Source organism: Diabrotica undecimpunctata, chromosome 7 (genome assembly GCF_040954645.1).
Source record: "Diabrotica undecimpunctata isolate CICGRU chromosome 7, icDiaUnde3, whole genome shotgun sequence".
NCBI classification, from domain to species: Eukaryota; Metazoa; Arthropoda; class Insecta; order Coleoptera; family Chrysomelidae; genus Diabrotica; species Diabrotica undecimpunctata.
The window spans coordinates 114,144,325-114,165,763 of NC_092809.1; the positions used below are offsets into that span (position 1 = coordinate 114,144,325).

The 21,439-nt window shown below is 35.4% G+C and overlaps 1 protein-coding gene across 3 annotated transcripts in view; it reads right to left on the bottom strand.

Annotated features, from left to right (window-relative positions):
* kn (EBF transcription factor knot) overlaps nucleotides 1–21,439 on the bottom strand; it is a 379,602-nt gene that overhangs the window by 63,919 nt on the left and 294,244 nt on the right. For all 3 annotated transcript variants that reach the window (XM_072538021.1, XM_072538019.1, XM_072538018.1), the window contains exon 8: nucleotides 19,369–19,450. In XM_072538021.1, the coding sequence (XP_072394122.1) occupies nucleotides 19,369–19,450 (82 nt within the window). The remainder of the gene's footprint in view (nucleotides 1–19,368; nucleotides 19,451–21,439) is intronic.

Sequence of the window (21,439 nt, forward strand, 5' to 3'; positions counted from 1 at the left end):
AAACAGCGGTTTATACAAACTTAAATGTGGCGACTATTCAAAAACTAACATCGGTCAAACTGGTGGAAATTTTATCAAGCGTATAACAGGACATAAAAGGGATGTCAATAATATAAAAACAGATTCTATGTACGCACTTTACCTTCTAGACTATCATCGTTCTGTTAATGACGAATTTTAAATTCTTTACATTCAAAATAAAAGCCCTAAGCTATCTTTATTAGAATCAATGGAAATTAACAAATTAAAAAACACAGACATAATTCTGAATGACCAAACAGTTCTCACCTCCTTAACTTATTCAGTTCAAGACTATAAAATGTAAACACAAATATCAAAAATCACTTGACAAAGGCACTCTGCCCGAAACAGCTGTAGTGATAATAATTTAAAATAAATTTTGTGGAAGTGTTGAAAACAAAAGTTTTTAATGCTTTATTGTTAGATAATTCAATTTAGTTTAATTTAAGATAAAAATCCTATTTTCCTATTTTAAATATAGCGACGTGTTCGCTTTGATGTGTTCACTTTTAAACAATTCACTTTAAATTGACTTTAGGTTTCTTTAAAATTTATATTTGTAAAATTCATTTCATTTACAAACTATTACTTAAGAAGCTTTTCCGTTCATCATTTTCATCACTTCCTTAACATCCCCTCCTTCGTAGAAATGTACGTAAACCAATCCCTCTCACCCCATGTACATACAAACTTTGTTAAAATGTTCAGAGTTCCGAACATCTTCTACAAATTACTCCGAATCGTCTACGGCCCGAGAAATGTTTACAGAGTCAAACTGGATAAAATAGTGTACCGTAAAACGAGCATAGAATGGTTTTTCTTTTAGAACATGAAATTTTAAATTTATTGAAATTATCTTGAATGTGGCTGCTGGAGAACTACGAGGAGGATAAATATTTTAAATATAGAGTTATTTGACGGTAAGCCATTAAAATGACTAGGACTAAAAACGGAATTAGTAGATTTAACTTAAATGAAAACTACATAATTAAGACAAATGATATTATGTATAATTAATTAGTTAAAAATTATGAAAAGTTTGACAAATGAAGAGCATTCACGCAAAAGTGGATAAGTCCAAATTTACAATTCTAAAAACAAATCGATATTTGTATCATCCCGTGCTAAAGTTGATAAATAACATGCAAAATAAATACGAAAGTGGTCACGATCAAGCAAAAGTGAATAGTTCCATAATATGGCGCTTTCAAACAAAACTCGATAATTCCTGTTAATATCTTATGGGTGCTATCAGGATTCAGTCATAAGTTGATAAGCACACTTCAAGGGTCAGTGTAATATATTTTTATTGTTTTGGCAGAAGACAAGAATATTCCACCGATTTACATTAATGCTGTAAGGGAGTTGTACGATGATATGACGAGTGTAATAAAAATTGGACAAAAAGTGACAAAAAAGATAAAAGTGACCAAAGGACTTCGCCAAGGCTGCTGCATTGCACCTACTCTCTTTAAGATTTATTTGGAGGGGGTTTTGGATATTTGGATAAGAAAATGTGAACCTATGGGTGTTAAAATTGAAGACCATACACTGTACAGCTTGCATTTTGCTGATGACCAAGTAATACTTGCAGAAGATCAAGATGATATCCACTACATGTTACGAAAAATAGATGAAGAATATACTAAGTGGGGCTTATCAACTAATCCATCAAAAATAGAGTACATAGTAGTGGGAGGTGAAGGAAAGCACTTAGAACTAGGAAGCAAACAAATTCAAAATACTGATAGCTATAAATATCTCGGTGTAAACATTACAAACAATGGTCGGAATAGAAAAGAAATAACTACTAGAATTGGTCAAGGAAATTTAGCAATACGTCAACTCAATAGTATACTTTGGAATAACCACATCACCCGAAACACAAAAATTAGGATATACAAAAGTATCATAGAAAGCATTGCTACATATGGTTCAGAGCTTTGGGTAATAAATAAAAATGAAGCATCCAAAATAAAAGCAATGGAAATGAATTATTGGAAAAGATGTTGCCAACTCACTAGAATAGATAGAGTAAGGAATACTGAAATCAGAGAGCGTATGGGCATAGACATTGACGTCCTGGAAACTATAGAATGCAAAAGGCTGAAATGGTATGGCCATGTGGAAAGGATGAATGATCAACGATGGCCAAAGAGAATGTTACAGTGGATCCCCACCAACCGCAGGAAAAAGGGAAGACCAAGAAGAAGATCGTGGAGACAAGAAGTAAAAGGTGCAATGGAAGATAGGGGTCTACAAGTAGATGACTGGAACGATCGCAAGCGTTGGAAGCTAGGTTGCGAGAAACGGCGGCAGCTGTAATAAACTCGTTATATATATATATATATATATATATATATATATATATATATATATATTGTAGCGAGATTAAATAAAACGAGAGGTTCGAATTTATATAAACATATTTATTTATAACTTTACAGTTCGGTAGTATCTTAACAACTAACTCTACTTCTAACATTGTTACCTATATATACTACAGTTACTACGTTCGAGAATATTCTGGCGTTGTCCCACCTCTAATTCGCCTACGTGACCGGTTATTCTCTCTCGCACTCGATACACGGAGAAGCTTCTGGAAGGGTATTAGAGATGCAATGCAACCGTTACCTGGGCCATCTCGAAAGCATGTTCGTAACACTGCTCCCCTCTTAAATCTGATCGTCCCGATCATCAACTCTATAGGTAGGCACAGCATGGCGGAATCTACAGGACTCTCCAGCTCTGCATGAACCCTTTAGAAAGAAATAACAGTCTACTGACTTTGAAGGATACGATTTCATCGGGTTAATGCAACACACAGTAATTCGTACGCCGGTTTCTCGGAAGATCACTTCAAGCATGCTTCTGACAATCTTCCAGTCCAGATTATCAAGTGCATGGCCTATCTTGGGTAAGGCCAAATTCTTAATGTCGTAATTGCACACAATTTTCTTCAAATTAGTTAGAGAACGCCATATATCCTCGTAGCTTGCCCTGTCTGTATACGACTTCCTGGTCACCATATATAGCAAAGATCGAGAACCATCTTCTAATCTCAGTACTCTTCCAACTTTAGGTTGCTGTTTTTTTAACTCGTCCAAACGACCGAATTTCTTATAAAATACGGATGAGATTCCTTTAGTCATCTCAAGATCTTGGGCAACACAGTGGGCTAGAGAGACGTTATGCGGAACACTAAAAAGATCCTGCTGAACTTCTGTGGTCACGCCGAATCTAGCACTCTTTCTCTCTGCGTAATTTGACATAAATTCATTAAAGCTTGGTCGCCGGTCATCTTTGATCTCATGTTGAAGGGTTCGTGCTTCTTCTGTTTCATTTGAGCCAGTATATGGTGCAAGACGATTTATGTGAACTACTTTTGGTTTACCTTTCGGTAACTTCTTAATTTGGTATATTACGTAATTTATTTTCTTTTTAATTTCATATGGACCTTCCCATTGTCTTTGCAGTTTGGGAGACAAGCCTCGACGACGTTGTGGATTATAAAGCCAAACAAGATCACCTACTTCATAGCTTTCACTCTTGCATCGATAATCATATTGATCTTTCATTCTGTCATTGGCTATCTGGATATATTTATTTCCATCATTTGTCTCTGGAAGTGGACCTGCAATGTCGATTGCTACTCTTTCCATAGGACTACCAACATTGCACTGTTTCATGGGTGCCCCCTTTTTACCAGCTGGACCATTACTGGTTGCACACAGTTCACATTTCCGGCACCATCTTCTTACATCATCTTTACAGTTCACCCAATAGAACCGTTCTCGAACCTTTTGCAGAGTCTTCGTGATACCAAAGTGTCCACCTGATGCACCGTCATGCAACTGACGCAATACTTCTGACACTTTACTTTTAGGTACAATTAACTGAAGCTTAGTTTCTGTACCATCATCGTTCTCAAAGGTTCTATACAGAAGATCATCTTTCAGTACTAGGCAATTCCATTGGCTCCAGTAACACTTAACTTCTGGACTACATGCACTAATGTCTTGCCAAGAAGGTCTTTCACTTTGACGCATCCAATCCAATACTCTTTTTATACATGGATCATCTGCTTGAGCGTCTTGTAGCTGTTGAGGCTGCCATTGCTCATTAATGACGGTGGTTCGTCTCACGGGGCAAAGTCGTTCTTCTAATTCAAGACAATGATTACGATTTGCACTGTATGGCCGTCTTGACTGAGCATCAGCATTTGAATGACTTTTTCCAGCCCTGTGTTTGATTTGTTCTAGCTTTCTGACTGTTGTATTATTTTCTTGCAATTTACGACGAATGTGACCTACGTCGTTACCATTCCAACATCTGGGTTCACGTCTCTTCGGCATCATGTCACGAACTACTTTCCGTACGATTTCCTCCAGACGTTTTTCGTTTTGTTCGTCGCTCTCTTCAGAGGTTCGTACTCGATAGCTCCGTGAAAGTTGACTAGCTGTTTCATGTTCTAAGGCAATAGCGAGCGCTTCATCTAAAACTTTCGGTCTTGCTAGTCGTAAAGCTTTCTGTAGTTCAATGTCTCTTAACCCATTGACGAAGGCATCTACAGCAATTTCTTCCAAAATGTTGTCTGGTACCTCTGGATAGGCCAACAGCGCTATACGAGCAATATTTGCTTCAAATTCTTGCAAACTCTCACTTGCTCGTTGGATTCTACTTCTTATTTGTACTTTGTAGACTGGTTGTAGATGGGCATCTCCGTAACGTTTATCTAGTCGAGTGAACAAGGTCTGGTAACATTTTTCTTGACCCTTAGGAATTGATCTTAGGATATCCGCAGCATCACCTCGTAAAGCAGCAGTCAAGGACACAGCTTTTTCTTGTTCTGTCCAATGATTGGCTGTCGCAATAGCTTCAAATTGTCTAAGGTATATGGACCAAGAGGACTTTCCATCAAATGGTGGCAATTTGAATCTCATATGATGTGTCATTTCGTCTCTCGGTGATTCTTCTTTCGCTACCGGATCTAAGGCTACCGTATTAACTGGTGGTAGCACTTTTGTGTTACTTATCATGGTCTCTAATTGTTTGATCTTCTCTTCTACTTTATCGAATGTTCTTGAGACTTCTTCAAATTTCTCATTGTTTTGAATACATATTTCTTTAATTATTTGTGAAGTCTCGTCGAATCTTCTAAATACATTCTCGAATGTTTCATCGAATCTTTTGGGAACATTCTCTAATTTATTATCATCTCTTTTAGAAGATTCTTCAATTTTTTTCGAGACATTCTCAAATTTTCCATCAATTATTTTCGTTAAAACTGCTTCTTCTGTTGATTGAAACTGGAATGTCTCTGGGTCTTCTCCATTCTTGTTAAGCACAGTCTTCAGTCGTTCTTGGAGTATCTTCTTGGACCCACTGCAGTCTTCATCGCGTTCTTCTAGCTGCTCACGCAACTGTTTTACTGACAGTTCTACTAGCAGCATCTTTGGTCAGGCACGCGTACTTTTTAAAATGTTAAAAAGTCTTTTTCAAAAATCACTGCTGAATTTATTTGCAAACCCCACACCTGACACCAACTGTAGCGAGATTAAATAAAACGAGAGGTTCGAATTTATATAAACATATTTATTTATAACTTTACAGTTCGGTAGTATCTTAACAACTAACTCTACTTCTAACATTGTTACCTATATATACTACAGTTACTACGTTCGAGAATATTCTGGCGTTGTCCCACCTCTAATTCGCCTACGTGACCGGTTATTCTCTCTCGCACTCGATACACGGAGAAGCTTCTGGAAGGGTATTAGAGATGCAATGCAACCGTTACCTGGGCCATCTCGAAAGCATGTTCGTAACAATATATATATATATATATATATATATATATATATATATATATATATATATATATATATATTGTTTTGGCAATGTATGGCCTCCTGTTATCAAATAGCTGAACCTAAGTCATTAAGAAGAAATACATTACAACAGCGACTTAGTTTTGGTTCTGGCGTGCAAATTATGTTTGTGTGTTGTGTAGTTATGGATGGTTGAAGACCATGAAGACTTCGTTTTAGTGGGGGAAAGCAGTGCTGGTTCCCGAAAAAAGGGAAAAAGGGGAAAAAATTAATAAGTGCAAAAGGGAACAAGCTGACATGTATTTATTCATGTACTTTATTATAAAAACGAGGTGGGAAAAAGTCTCGGCAAATCTCTGTTATTAGTTACGTAATAAGTTGGAAAATACTAATTTTTTTTAGCAACTAAAAGTAGGGGATTTTGTTTTTATATACCTTATAAAAACAGCCACAAAACAGTATTTTCATTATTTTATCTTTTGGCATTTTTCGGTTGGCTTCAACTAGCGAAGAAGTCGGTAATTTTTTAAAATTATTCAAAGGTGCCGAAAGTCATTATGGTCGAAATAAATCTAAACGTATTTTTCTTAACTGTAACCTAACAATCAAAAAATTATTTTGTCTATACCGGTCAGCTGCCAAAATTAAAATTGTCTTATTTTCAACATTTCAAAGAATTTTTGGAAAAAAGTTCAACGTTAAAATCTCCGTCAGTTGATTTATGTAGCTTATGTAAAAGACTTAAGAATACCCTTGAAAGAGAAACAAATTCTGCTTAAAAGTTGCTCTGCAGATTGAGAAAAGAATTCATAAACTGCGAGCTAACCAGTTCTACAAGTTAATGAAAGAAATGCCGGCAAACTGTTTGGCTTACTGCTTTGAACTACAACAAGTCCAACCCTTGCCCAAACAGCTCTTTCGAATGACTTTTGCTTAAGGCAAATAAGTTATTCTAACTTTGGAATTATACAAGTACACCCAGGTGTCGCAAACTTTTTTCATGGACAGCAGATCAAGCCGGAAGAGGCTGCGTAGAAATAGCATCTGCACTTTTACATTTTCTAAACTCTCTGGAAATCTTACCGGAAATAAATATTACTTTATTTTTTGATGGATGTGGTGGACAAAATAAAAGCAAACCATATGGTAACTTATTGGTTAGCCAATACTGCCACATCTATAACTATGGTTAAAATAATATTTCCTGTAAGAGGGCATAGCTTTCTTCCAGCCGACAGGGCATTTGGAAGGGTCGAAAAGTTTGAGGAAAGAGATACTTATTAAGACAAAAGAACAATACGATAAAATTTATAAAGAAGTGGGAAAAGTCTATGTTTTGGAGAAAGATTGGAAACTTATGGTTATTAAAAGTCTAGAAAAATCCTTTAAAACAATGACGGGAATAAGTGACATGAAAAGAATAATAATAGAGAAGAGTACTTAGGACTCCAAAATTAACATCCTGGTACGAGGACATCAGAATTATAGAATAGATGTTGACGGAGAGGAGAATTAGAATTTGTGCAAGAGGGGAACAAAGCTATTTTATCTTATTCTTCCAGAATTGCTCACCTATTACCCCCTGAGGAAATTAAGAGCATATTGTCCTTATTGAATGTAGAATATGGCGAAAATTGGGATGTAGATACTGATTTAGTATAGTACAAAAATTTTTTCAGAAAACCCCAAGATTCTAACTGTCATGAAAACTGTAAATGGGAAGTTGAAGCACATAAGTAATAAGTTAACCTATTCAAACAAAACGTAACTCAAGTCCATAAGACTCGAGTAAAAGTTGTTATTGCAAAAATATTATTGTTTTTTAGAGCTCTTATAGCATATAATTTACCGCTAATTATTATATCAGCTAAGTAAAGTAATAGCTAAGTAAGAACTAGTTTATCAAAATTGGTTAAATTGGATTTTTCTTATTAAAAAAATTTATTTGAATAAGTCTGAAAAGAATAGCTAATATAGCAAATAGGACGGTCAACAAAACAAAAAATGGAAGTATGTTTACAAAAGTTTGCATAGAGTTAAAGAATTTCAGATTTTTCGATGAAAGATGATAAACATTTTAAAAGAAGCAGACCTGGATGATAAAGACCTCAGAATAATTTCAGAACTATACTGGAATCAGACCGCATACATGAAAATTAACGGAGAAGAAACAGATCACATAAAAATACTACGTGGAGTTAGACAGGGATATATCCTATCGCCGTTGATATTTAATATGTACTCAGAGAAAATTTTTAACGAGGCTCTTTACGGAATAGACGAAGGCATCCTTCTAAATGGTAAAAGAGTAAACAATGTTAGATATGCCGACGACACCATGGTGATAGCAGATAGTTTAGAGGGACTTCAGAGGCTAATGGACAGAATAAACGAGTACAGTCAACAGTACGGACTAAACATTAATACCCACAAAACGAAACAAATGATTATCAGCAAGAAGAATATAAATGGGGCTCATCTATACATTAATGGGACGCAGATAGAGCGAGTAAAACAGTATTGCTACCTGGGAACTATTAAAAACGAACAGTGGAGCAATGTATAGGAAATAAAGTGCCGCATAGGAAAGGCAAGAATGGTCTTTAACAAAATGAGCGCCATCTTCAAAAGTCACAACATATCCCTAGATACAAAAATGAGACATTTGAGACGCTATGTTTTCTCTGTGTTGTTGTACGGGGCGGAGGCATGGACGCTTACAGACACCACTATTAAAAAACTTGCAGCATTTGAGATGTGGGTTTATAGAAGAATGCTAAGAATATCATGGACAGCAAGGATCACGAACAAGGAAGTTCTAGAAAAAATGAATAAGGAACCAGAGATTGTGTTTACGATCAAACGCATAAAATTGCAATATCTGGGACACGTTATGAGAAATCAGCACCGTTACTCCCTGCTGCAGTCTATATTGCAAGGTAAAGTCAAAGGTAAGCGAGGACCCGGTAGGAGGAGAATATCGTGGCTGCGGAATTTAAGAACATGGTTTAAGAAAACCTCAACGGAGCTGTTTCGAGCCGCAGCGAGCAAGGTCATGATTGCCAATATGATTTCCAACATCCGAAACGGATAGGAACCAGAAGAAGAAGAAGAAGAAGAAAGAATTTCTATTGTTAAAGCCTAATAAATCTTCAAAATCTATAAAATGAAATTCCGATTTTGAGTTTTGGCAACAAATGCGTTACCAAAAATATCACTGTTTATAGATCGTACAAGTCAAATTTATCGTTTTTAAATAATAGAGAATCAAGATATTAATTAAATAAATAACAATGCAATAAAAAATTTTGGAGTTATAAAAGTATTAATACAATCTAAAACGAATATTAAAATTTTTGTTTACCAAAGGTCTGTATGAGCCCTGACCTGAAGTTGAAGTGAGTCGACCGAAGCCGGTAGATATTTATTTCAATTTCCATACACCTCTAGATTTACCAGCGAAACGGAGAAACAGGGAAGATTTTTATTTTCATACGAGGAATAAGATCGAGCACGTATATAAGAACTAAAAACGAATAACAATGGTGGATAAAGTCACATCTATTTCCTTGATCTCGTTCGGGGTAGGCAAATGTGAGCAATTTTGCAAACGTGAATTATTAAGAAGTACTTCTAAGGGCAAAGGCGCTCTGTTTTAGGGTCGAAATGAATTCTTAAGGCAAAATAGTAAAATTAAATTTTAAATTTGAATCAATTATACATAACCCGTTTTCAGATGAACTAATAAGTTTAATACCAAAACAAAATTAAACAGAAATTTTTAGGTATCGACAATAGGTAACGTTATTATCAAATTTATACGGAAAACACAAAACCCATTGGGGCAAAACGTATAAACTGTTATAAAAATTATTCTCATTTCCCTTTTGGTAATTTTTTCAACATGTTAAGTTTGTTAAGATTAAATAAAAATAAAATTGATGAGAAGTAGTCAAAATATTGTGTTATATACTTTTGGTCTCCATTGACAAATTTTGAGATATTCTGCTCAGAAAGTATAGTTTTTTATATATTTTTTTATGGATGTAGTCGAAGTGACTATGAAAACTCAAAATATTTTCAAGCTAAAATACCAAATATTTAACTGTTGTAACCACTTAATTTTTTTCGTTATTAACCCGGAACTACACGCGTGTCGGTTGAAAGGACCCAGCCGTGATAAATTTTAAAATGACGCCACTTGTATAGTGGTGATGATACTATATCATATATATCAGATAGAGTTGCAGTACTCAAAATTAATGCTAAACCAGTTAACGTGAACATTATTCAAGCATATGCTTCAACTTCGGAACGGTCAGAGCAGGAAATAGAAATATTCTATGAACAATTAAAAGAATCCCTAAAACGTACCAAAAAACAAAGCTTGACACTTTTAACCTACATAAAAAGATCAAAAACTTACGGAAGGAAACGGACCACGAAGTCATAACTTAGTACTAGACGAGCACAACAATCTGCTCTACGAAAATGAGAGAATACTAGAGAGATGGAGGCAATACATGGAAGAATTATTCAAGGAAGAGCAACAGACAAAACTCAGTGTTTCTGGTTGTTCAAGACCAGAAATAACGCTCAGTAAAGTAACATATGCAATAAAAAGACCAACCAACAAAGCACCTGGACCTGATAACATACAAGATAAAATATTAAAACTATTTGAAAACAATCAACTCAAACTTCTAACTAGTCTGCTGAACAAAATCTATGAAACTGCAGAATTTTCCACCTAGATTGGCTAGTTTCCACCTTCATCCCTCTCCGCAAAAAGGCAAATGCCACCAGATGCTCTGATTACAGAATTATAAGCTTAATGAGCCATGTACTCAAAATCCTTTTTTCTGTTATTCACTCTCGCATATATCGAAAACATGAAGAAAACATTAACAGTGTTCAGTTTGGGTTTAGAAGCGGACTGGGAACGTGAAAGTCCCTATTTTACCTACAAGTATTAATACAAAGAGCTCAAGACGTAAATTGCGAAGTTTACGCATGTTTTATAGACTTTGAAAAAGCATTTGACAAAGTGCAACATCAAAAATTACTTCAGATTCTGAAATCATAAACAATTTAAGATATGCGGACGATACGGTTTTGATTTCTAATGATGCGGAGGATCTGCAAACATTAATAGACCGTGTAGTGGAAGCCTGTGACAGATACGGCATGAAATTAAACTGTAAGAAGACCAAAATTCTTGTAGTAAGTAAAAACGATGTAATACAGCACCAAGCTAATAATAAACCCTTGGAAATAATCGATAAAATTACATACCTTGGATGCAGCTTAAATAAGTAATGGGACCAACGACAGGAAATAAGTTGTATAGAAAAGGCGAGAGCTGTCTTCAATCGCCTCAGAAAAGATTTTATGTAATATGCACCTGAACATTGATATAAGAACACGAGTCCTGCGACGCTATATATTTTCTACATGTTTATATGGAGTCGAAGCGTGGACCATGACGGAGGCAACATCCAAACAATTAGAAGCCTTCGAAATGTGGTGATACCGCCGCATGCTCAGAATTTTCTATATCGATCATATTACAAACAACACCGTGATTTAACGTATGAATAAAGATCTGGAAATTATGCGTATCGTGAAAATCATAAAAATGACATACTTAGAGCATGTGATGCGCAATGAGATGTGTTAACTAATTCAACTAATATTACAAGGCAAGATAAAAAAAGCAAAAGATCTCAAGGGCGCAGAAGGACATCGTGTTTGAAGAACATCAGACAGTGGGCAGGAATCACTACCACACATCTATTTAGAGCAGCTGTCAACAAAGTTGTATCGACCAACGTGATTGCCAACATCCACAGAGGATAGGCACCAAAAGAAGAAGAAAGTGGTACTGACCTTCCTGGAATGCTTCAAGCGGTTTTCCCATTACGGACTGGCGTTATATTATTTCAGTTTTTATTTGGCCTGTGAGAGATGCAGTTTAATATTATTGTAGTCGGTGCTTTTGATCCTGCGCGTGTACATAAGTATCAAAGATATTTGTGTTGCAGTTTCACAGTTTTAGATATTGGTATGCTTTTTACAGTTAATAATGCGGTAAGTGAACCATGTTTGTGGTTTTTTTGTGTTTGTGGTCTAGTATTTTAGTGAAAAATATAATCAACGTATATGGTAATATGTAATAAAATTTTTTTATTTGCAGGTTATGTGTTCTTACGAGATAGAAATACAGTGTATTTTAGCCATATAATTTAGAGCAGTTAGAAGGAGAAGAGCTATCAGATTTTAACGAAACTCAGCAAGAACTTAATATTCGTTTGTGTCGTGTGGGAAGGGACAGAAAGACGGTGTAGGAAAAATTTCCCGTAGCTGTTTAAGAAAAAAAGACCCGGAGCAGAAACATAGTGACTCAATCTTCTGGAGTAATTGAAAAAGCCAGAGGAACAAAAACCAATATTGATGCTTGGAAATTGTTTTTTCCAGACTCCGTCATCAGCAAATAGTTGGACACACACACAGACACAAATATATTCTAAAGCTTCGGACAAATTACAGTAGAGAAGGAGATGCCACCAGTAAAAATATGGAAGAAATTAAAGTACTTATTGGTCTTCTATATTATGCTGGAGACTTGCGGTCATCACACCTACATTTAATCTGTAGGCACAGGACGGAACCGGCGTGGAGATTTTTCGTCTTACAATGGTAATTAATTGATGTTATTTTTGTTGTGAGCACTTTGCTTTGACGATCTTGATTATGGAAAGGAACGGAAACAGTACGATAAGCTATCTTCTATAAGAGAATTTTTTGATGGATTTGTTGAGCGATACAAAGCCAATTATGCCCTAAGTGAATTTGTGACAACTGATGTAATGCTTGAATTATTTCGCGGCAAATGTGGATTTCGGCCATATATACCGGATAAACCTGCATAGAATGGAATCAAAATATTAGCGCTTGTTAATTTCAAGTCATATTACACCTATAATCTAGACGTTGGGACTTCACCATATGGGCCCTATAAAGTTGACAATACCGCCTCTTCAGTCGTACAAAGATTAATTAAATTAATTTCTGGAACTGAAAGAAATGTAATTCTCGATAATTGGTTTACGTCGATACCTCTAACCTCAGATTTGCTAAAAAAAACACAAACTAACTGTAATAGGCACACTTCGCAAACATTGAACAGAAATTCCTGAGATACCTCAAAGTTAAAGGAGCGTCAAGTTACTTCGAGCATTTTTGGTTTATCCGAAGACATGACTTTGGTATCCTAAAAGCCCAAACAAAACCAAATAGTTACATTATTGTCAACAATGCATTACAAAGGCGAGATTGATCTAGAAAGTGGCAATGCACGCAAGCCAACAATAATTACATTTTACAATACAACAAAGGGAGGTGTTGATACCGTTGATAAGCTAAAAGAAATTCACTCTACGAAAAAGTTGCAGATAGCCTCTAACACTATTTTTTACTTCCTTAGATATATCAGTACAATGAATTCTATACACTTAGATAATTTCTTGTACTGATATCGTTTTCGAAACAGCTAAACCAGTCGCCAAATCTTTCTCTTAATAAATACCTACAACAACACGGGTTGTAAGTATAAGACATTCTTCCCTAACATTCAGCATTTGAACTATTTAGAGCAGCCATAAATAAATTTAGATAGGCCAGAATGATCACCATTATTCGTTGAAGGTGTACTTCTGAAAGAAGATAGGCTGTTTATTATGAAAATATTCATAATTAGAATTTTCCAATATTTGTTAGCACAAATAAGTAAAATTAGCCAGCATGATAAACATAATTTGGCAAAATACTACTACTGCCAATGTTTTGAGTGCAAATTGAGAATTGTGTGTTTCTGTGCCGCTTTAGAATAGGTCCTATTCTGTAAGCGTGTTATCTTCCAAAAAATTTGTAAATTGCGCAAAGAGCGTTTATATTTGTTTCATTGACTACGCAAATGACTTCCTTTCATCTACTTTCACATGACCTATTTTTAAAAGCATGCAAACATCATGATTGGATAATTATGACTTAAGACTACTAAAATAGGTATTATAGCCCAATAGCATCTGCCCAACTTAATCTGTGTATTATTGCCAAATATTTTTAATTAATATTTCGAGGTTATTTTCAAAGAAGCCTTGGATGTTAGACTAGACGGAATACAAATTGGTGGAGAAAGAATTATTAATAGCAGATATGGTGATGATACAGCCATTCTTACGGAAAGTAAAGAAGATCTTCAAAATACTGTTAAACTTAATAAATGAATCAAGGAATCGGAAAGGTCTTACAATTAATATTAACAACTCAACAACTGTGCGGGGTGGTGCATTTGCAGCCCATCCGTATATCCATTTTTTTTATATATATATAAACGTCGTGAAAATTGATTTTGAAGGTAATTAGAAATTGCTTATTATACTACGAGACATAATTTTATCAACAAAGTACTTATTTCTTCATTAAAAAAAAATTTATTATAGTTGCAAAACAAATACATGAAATTTTTCACATAGTGAGCAAGACAAACAAAGTTTATACACAGGATATAGAAATGCCGGGACTTTCAATCTTTTTTTTTCTCTGGCATAAGTAACACCAACTTTATCCCGAAGCTATGTCAGCTCCAGGTAAAACATCTGAAACGTCCAATTAAGGATATGCAATTTTCATCATCTGATGTAACTAAGAGTCCATATTTTTTGTGTTTTCATATAGATAACATTTTCTTTCACTAATTGTCGTCTTAAGTCTAAAAAAAACTTCGTTTTGCATTCAAATTTATGGCTGAAATATTTAATAGGTGATAAAACATTACCACCATGGGCCATCTGCGTGTTTAGCGCTGTATTGTGCATTGTTGTACCATTTTGTCCACTACTTCAACAGCTCCTTTTGTTCTATTATAATAAAGTATCTTTTCAGGTTTATAGACATCTTTTTCTTCCTTAACTTTATCATAAAAATGTTCCGTTCACAACTCGTGGGGTGCATTTGCATCCCACAGACACTTTTCCTAAAAATTACGTAAACGGAATGAGTTTTAAATGCTGTATTGGGTGAAATGCATTTAGAATTGAATTTATTGCAAATAAAAAATGGAGAAAACTCAAAATAATTATTAAAAAAGATGGTTCAGAAAACAAAGTGGATGGTAGTAGGCAAAATAAATGAAGCTTAACAGCAAATTTGGATAAATGGAGAGAAAGTAGAACAAGTTAGTTATTTTAAATATCTAGGCAGTTGGATAAATACAAATCCAGACTTTGATGAGGTAATAACACGAAATCTTCGTAAAATGGTTATGAGATGTTGTTTGGAAGATCCTATTTTGTGGTTAAGAGATGTGGACTCCAAAGGCAACAACGTTTAACAGATGGAGAATCTTTTAAAGTGTGATGCTACCGTCAGATTCAAAAATATCCATATTTTGCCGAAGGCAAAATGTATAGGGCGTAAAAAGCGATCTTGGTTACGCAATATTAGACAATGGTGGGACAGCACAGCTGAAACCTACTTCGCGCAGCACCTAGCAGATAAAAAATTCCAAGAACTTATAAGAATGATGATAGCCAACTTTTGATTCCAGGCATGACACTTAAAGAACAAGATACTTATCTATTTTTATTAAAAATTCTGCTTAATATCTTAATTCCCTTAACATATTTTGGTAGAGTAAAAGAATACGCTATCCGGAAACTGAATTTTATGGGCCATTATTTTTAAGTTGCAATTTTCACTAAATACTACGCTGATAATTACTAGTAAAAGATTTTGACTTCTCCTCGTACCTGGAAGAAGATCTGTTCATTGAAGGCTTGCAGTAGCGCGAGCAAGTGAGTGAGAGAGAGAGAGCAGCCATTTTGCGGCCAAGGTAAACTGCGGAAGTGCATCGCAAGACAGACTCCTCCCTAGGGACGTACGCGCTCCCAAGGGAGTCTTCTCCCCTCGAGCGGCGGCGGCGGGAGAACACACGCGTTCCCATGGGGACGGGACGCGGGCCGTCGCGACGCTCAAAACGCGCGGGATGCCGATCGACGGCAGAGTGGCGGCTGAACGCCGTGCATGATGGCCAGTAGGCGGGTGGCGCGATGGCATTCTTCGGATAAGGTTGCTAGTTCAAATACTACGATGCTGGCGACGGCCATCGACCATTTTATAAGATATGGATTGGTTTTATAGGGGGACACAAAAAGTTTTCTTTACTAGTCACTGTATTTTATGAAAGAAAATCGTATGATTAACACTAATTTATAAAATACATAAAAATATTTGGTTGTACACACAACATTCTGTGTTGTGGTATAATTAAAACGTTGTCCAAGTAGAAATATCGACAACAGAAGACTTAATATAATTAAGATAATAAAAATTTTAGGTAAATTTAAAACTTTATTTATTTATTTATAAATATAAATTTATGTAGTTTATTTTGATGTTTCGATTTTACTTCTGAAATTTTTATCAAACTAAAAAACATTAATAAATTAAACAAACTGAACTTATTTTTTAAGTAAAATTGTGGCTTCATCATCATCAATCAGACAATCGCGTCCACTGCTGGACATAGGCCTCTCTCAGTTCTTTCCAGTGTTCTCTACACTGGGCTGCTTGTAGCCAGTTTCCCGCTACACGTTTTATATCATCGGTCCATCTAGTCGGTGGTCGTCCTCGGCTTCTTTTATAGTTTCTGGGCCTCCATTTCATAATACGTCTTGTCCACCGTCCATCTTGTGTTCTGGCTAAGTGCCCTGCCCAGTTCCACTTAAGCGTGGTTCTGTCGATGACGTCTTGAACTCCTGATCTTTGCCTGATTTGTTGGGTTTGTGCCTGATTATTTTCAGATTGTATCTTTTATTTTGTTATATATATAACTCTTGGGGAAATGCAGTCAATGCTCTGTATATTTTTCCGAAATTTTTTGTGTACTAATAAACCTATTCCTGCAGTTATCGATTTTGTTTCCCCTTTATAGTGGAATATATTGCCTGATTTTAGTTTGACCTGATCTTCACCCCTTTTTTTGACTTTGCTAATTCCTATAATATCCCATTTCACATGTTTGAGTTCTTCCTCCAGTTCCGCCATTTTTTCATCCTTAGATAAGGTTCTTACATTATACGTAATTATATGCAGCGTTCGTCGTTCTTGGTAGCCTCCTACAACCCGGGAATTCTTCGCACCCTGTGCCCGCTGTCCGTGAGTCCTATCGCTACCTTGGTTGGAAACTAGCGAGCTGCCGGGGACTGAGGGCCTTTTTCTTGAATGGCTGTTCATGCTGAGGGGGTTTTGGCATTTAAACACCACGCTTGCCAGGCGGGTTGGTGAGTTGGTTTGGGAAATCGGTATGATAGTAGGTATTGGGTAGGAATGGGGCTAGGACATGATTTCTCTCCACAGGAGTTAAGAGGGAAGCAAGGCTCGCATAGGGCAGGATCGCATCCCTAAAATAAGTCTATCCTCCACTGGGATTGTGGAAGAGTACCTACCCGCTACCACTTGTAGTAAATTGTGGCTTGTTTTAAATAGAAACAGTAAATAGTAAGTCATTGTTGTAGAATTTAATTTTCTCTTAAAACTAACACCAAATTTGTATGAATATTTAATTTATCCCCCTCTTTTTTGATTTAATTTACGAGTCTCTACTAGTTACTATTTTTTGAAGGTATTTTACGCAAAAGACAACGGGATCTTCCCAAAAAAATTTAAAGGAACATTATTATAGTAAAAGAAGAGCTGCTAGAATATCAAAGCTACATAAGAATAGAAAACCAGAAGATAAAATGATGAAAGACAGACAATAAAGAAAGACTTTAAAAATATTATTTAACAGAAATATCGTGGCAAAAACATAAATATATGAAACTTAGATAATTAATTTGACATTACCTGTATCAAATTATCTATCCCTTATAATATGTTTTAGGTAGTATTACTTTTTTATGATAGTTTATGGATGTGTTTTCTTTTTTTTTATTTCAACACAATACCCAAACATGCTGCAGTTAAAAAACCCATTTTTTGTCACGTAGCTCTTTTTTAAAATTAAGGTGCAAGTGTAACGTCGTTTAAACCTTGTTTAGACGAGGCGCTTCTTCAAGGTATTGGCTCCCTTGTCAGGGACAGAGTTGGCAAGAGCAGACGTAAGTCTACCAAAGCAGTTTGTGTTAGTGAAGGACATATTGGGAAGATGAATGGTTTGCTAAGAAGCAGTAGTCAGTCAGTGTGAGTCTGATTGACTAAGGTTGTCAGCCGTGCTGCACTGTGGGGTACCTTAGCATGTTACCAATTATACATTTGGGAACGGCTCTTTCGGTTGAGCATTTTGGGCTTGCAGATTGTTAGAATCTGCGATATCTTATTGGCGTCCGCTTCTAGGGTTTTATAATACTCATCAAAAAGTTCGTTTCCAGCCAAATTGAGAAATGTGGCCAGGAAGAAGGGAACTTTCTTTGCATGCTGCCTGGTGGGTATTTGTGCTAGGCGGTGGCAAGATGTTTTTTTATGGACTTTCTTTGCTCTGATGTTGGAACATGTGATAGTTCGTAGGATGTATCTCTTGCCGAGAGTTTGGATTCTACTCTCTATGGTAAGTATATTTGCAAGTTGGTGGATTAATGCCGATATATAGTCAAATTAAGATTTTGCGTTTTTTGGCCATGTTGGCGTTTATTTGGCTGTTGTTCAGTGTGAAGTAAAGAACAGCCCTGTATTCAATAATCGGTCTAATGTCGGTGGTTTTGTCGGCGTGCAGGAGAGTCTGTATACCCCAAAATCTGCCTGACAGAGCTCCTAGGAGTCTAACCCTTCTTCTTACTTTGTTCAGAGTCATATTTAATTCCGTATCCCTATTGGGATTCCTCTAAAATTAAACTCCCGAGTAGGTGACCGAACTTTGAGAGGGAAGTCTAGCTCCATAGAGTTCTATCAGGTTGCTCTCGTTCTTAAATCGGGAAGTGCCCAGATACCTAAAGAAAATGGCTTGTGCCTTGGTTGGATTAAGAGTGACTCTCCATTTGTTGCACCATTTGACGATATTATCAAATTGGGCTTGTAACCTGTTAAACACAGAGCGGTTCTTCATCGTTCCGTCAACTATACCTGAAGAGAGCAGTGCAGTATCGTCTGCATAGAGGAGACTGGTTCCATTTTATTCATTGGATCAGGGGAGGTCACTACGCCTATGAATATTTTGTCTTTTTGTAATATTTTCGCTTTTTAATTAAGGTGCAATAATAAACCTCTTATAAACTGTATTAGTAATCATAAACTGGTTTATGGACTGCTATGTATTTGATCCATTTTGATCAATAAAATAGTTAGTATTGGAAATTGACTTTGTCATTTTTGTTCAGAATTACGAGAAAATAGTAGGTGCAAAATATAGAAGTTGAAGAAAAGTCTAGTTAGACATAATAATATATGAGGTTACATATTATAGCTCATATATAAATTTCTATAGGTATTGGAAAAAAACTTATGTTTTACTACTTACTTGAAACCTCCGCATATCCCTTGGATTTCCAGCATTTTTCAAACAATTCTGGTTACACTTGAGAAAAAACTTAAGGAAAAATCTGAAACAAAAAAGTCTCTTTTAGGACATGATAGTCAATATGAAATTTGGTGGAGAGCTCATCCACCAAATATGAGAGTAATATGTGGAAGAGATAGGCAGTTACATTATAAAATTATAATAAAAACAACTAGTAACTGGTTCTAAAAGTAAAAATATATACCTAGGTATCGCATTTAGAATTTCAGCCACTCAACTAATGCCAGACCAACATTATATAGATAAAAAATAATAATAAAATGCCATAATTAAATAGTTTCAGTACAATATTAATATAATGAAATAAGTAAAAAATAGTATATTGCCTGTTTCTGTTAACATATCTTTATAGTAAATGCATAGCATCTATTTATGTAACTAGAAAGAAAGATTTCCATTCTGATATAGGTCTCGCAAAATTTTTAGGTTAAAACAGTTGTAAAATATCAGATATTAAATAAAATAATGTGTATCTAGATAAAAAAAGTCTGCTAACATTGTTCTAAAAGTTTTTGTAAAGCCCGGCCTAAATGTGTTTCCCTTTCGCTAATAAGTCATAACCTCCCGCCTGAAAAATTCCGTGAAATACGGACACAAATTTCCATGGTGGTTAACTGAAGCGTGAATGAAAATACGAAATTGATTGCCAATGGCGATCACTAACTGTATATCGGTTTGAGCCGTTTTGTTACCAGTTTATGAGTTGTTGATGAAAAAGCTGTCATTTGTTTAGAATACGTATGACGGAAGTGAATAGTACTATATGAACAGAGCCGCATTAAGCATTGGTGGGGTCTGTGAATTGACGATAAGGGACCCTCAGCGGACAAATAGAAAAAAATTAATGTTTTGCATTAAATGACATAAAATATTAAAACATATTCAATATATTTCGTATTGAGTAAAATAATATTATATATGTATTTTTTTATCGACTTATCTTCATCGAATTCTGAAAGTGTGTCATTAAAATCAAGTAATTTTAATAAATCTCCTTATTGTTTGTAATATCTGTATTGATAAAGATGGCAATCTTTCATTAGTCATTGTCGATGTATAGATATTTTTTATTCTTTTTAAGACGGAAAACGACCTCGTCAGAGACGAAAATGACACTAAATTTTTGAATGTCATACAAGTAAGCTGACTTTTGCTAAAATTGTTAATTTTTGGTGCATAAAACATGCAAAAAAGTTTACCAATCTTACCCCCAGCTTATGAGGTTAATAAAATGTATTACTTCCATTGACTGGTCACTATGGAATTTCCATTGGTAAAGCCTCTGTATCAATACCTCTACCATGAAATTTAAGTTTTGCCAAGTGTGAGGCATTTGAAATATGCCTAAAAAACTCTTAATTTAAACTTTCATATTAAAAACGATCTAGCACCTGCTTGAGTTTTTCATGTCATGTCCCACCACACAGTCATATCACGATATCACAATTCTTAGTTTCTGTGTGTAAACAGTGAAGGCGGAAGCATAAGTAAGTTTCTTTTAGTATATTTTAATTAGTCACACTGTGTCTACGTGTTCATATCAATAATAAAGATTACAGTACATTTATTTCTTTCAAAAAGTTTTAGGTATGTATTATTATCGACTCGATTGTTAATAGGTTTATTGTCATATATTATTTTGCTACAGTTAACAGTTAACCTTACGAAATTTAGAACATGGGAACCCGTGGTAAGAAAATAATGCAAATGCTGCAGACAATGGAAGTTATCAATCCAAGTTATGGTGAGGAACCGCGTGACACTGAAGAGATAGAAGGTAAAATATATATTAACTTCGAACCCGTTAGGCTACAAATTTTCGAAAGTGAAAATTCAGCTTTGCCAGCTACATCCACTTTAACGAGTTTTCAGGCTGATTTTGATGACTCACTTAAAGACCCTGACTTTTTGCAGTCTAGTTCAAATGGTAGCGTTGAATCAGAATCGGACGACAGTTCCAGACCTACTAATAAAAGTTGTAACAATAAGAATTGCAGTATCTTGCAGTGAA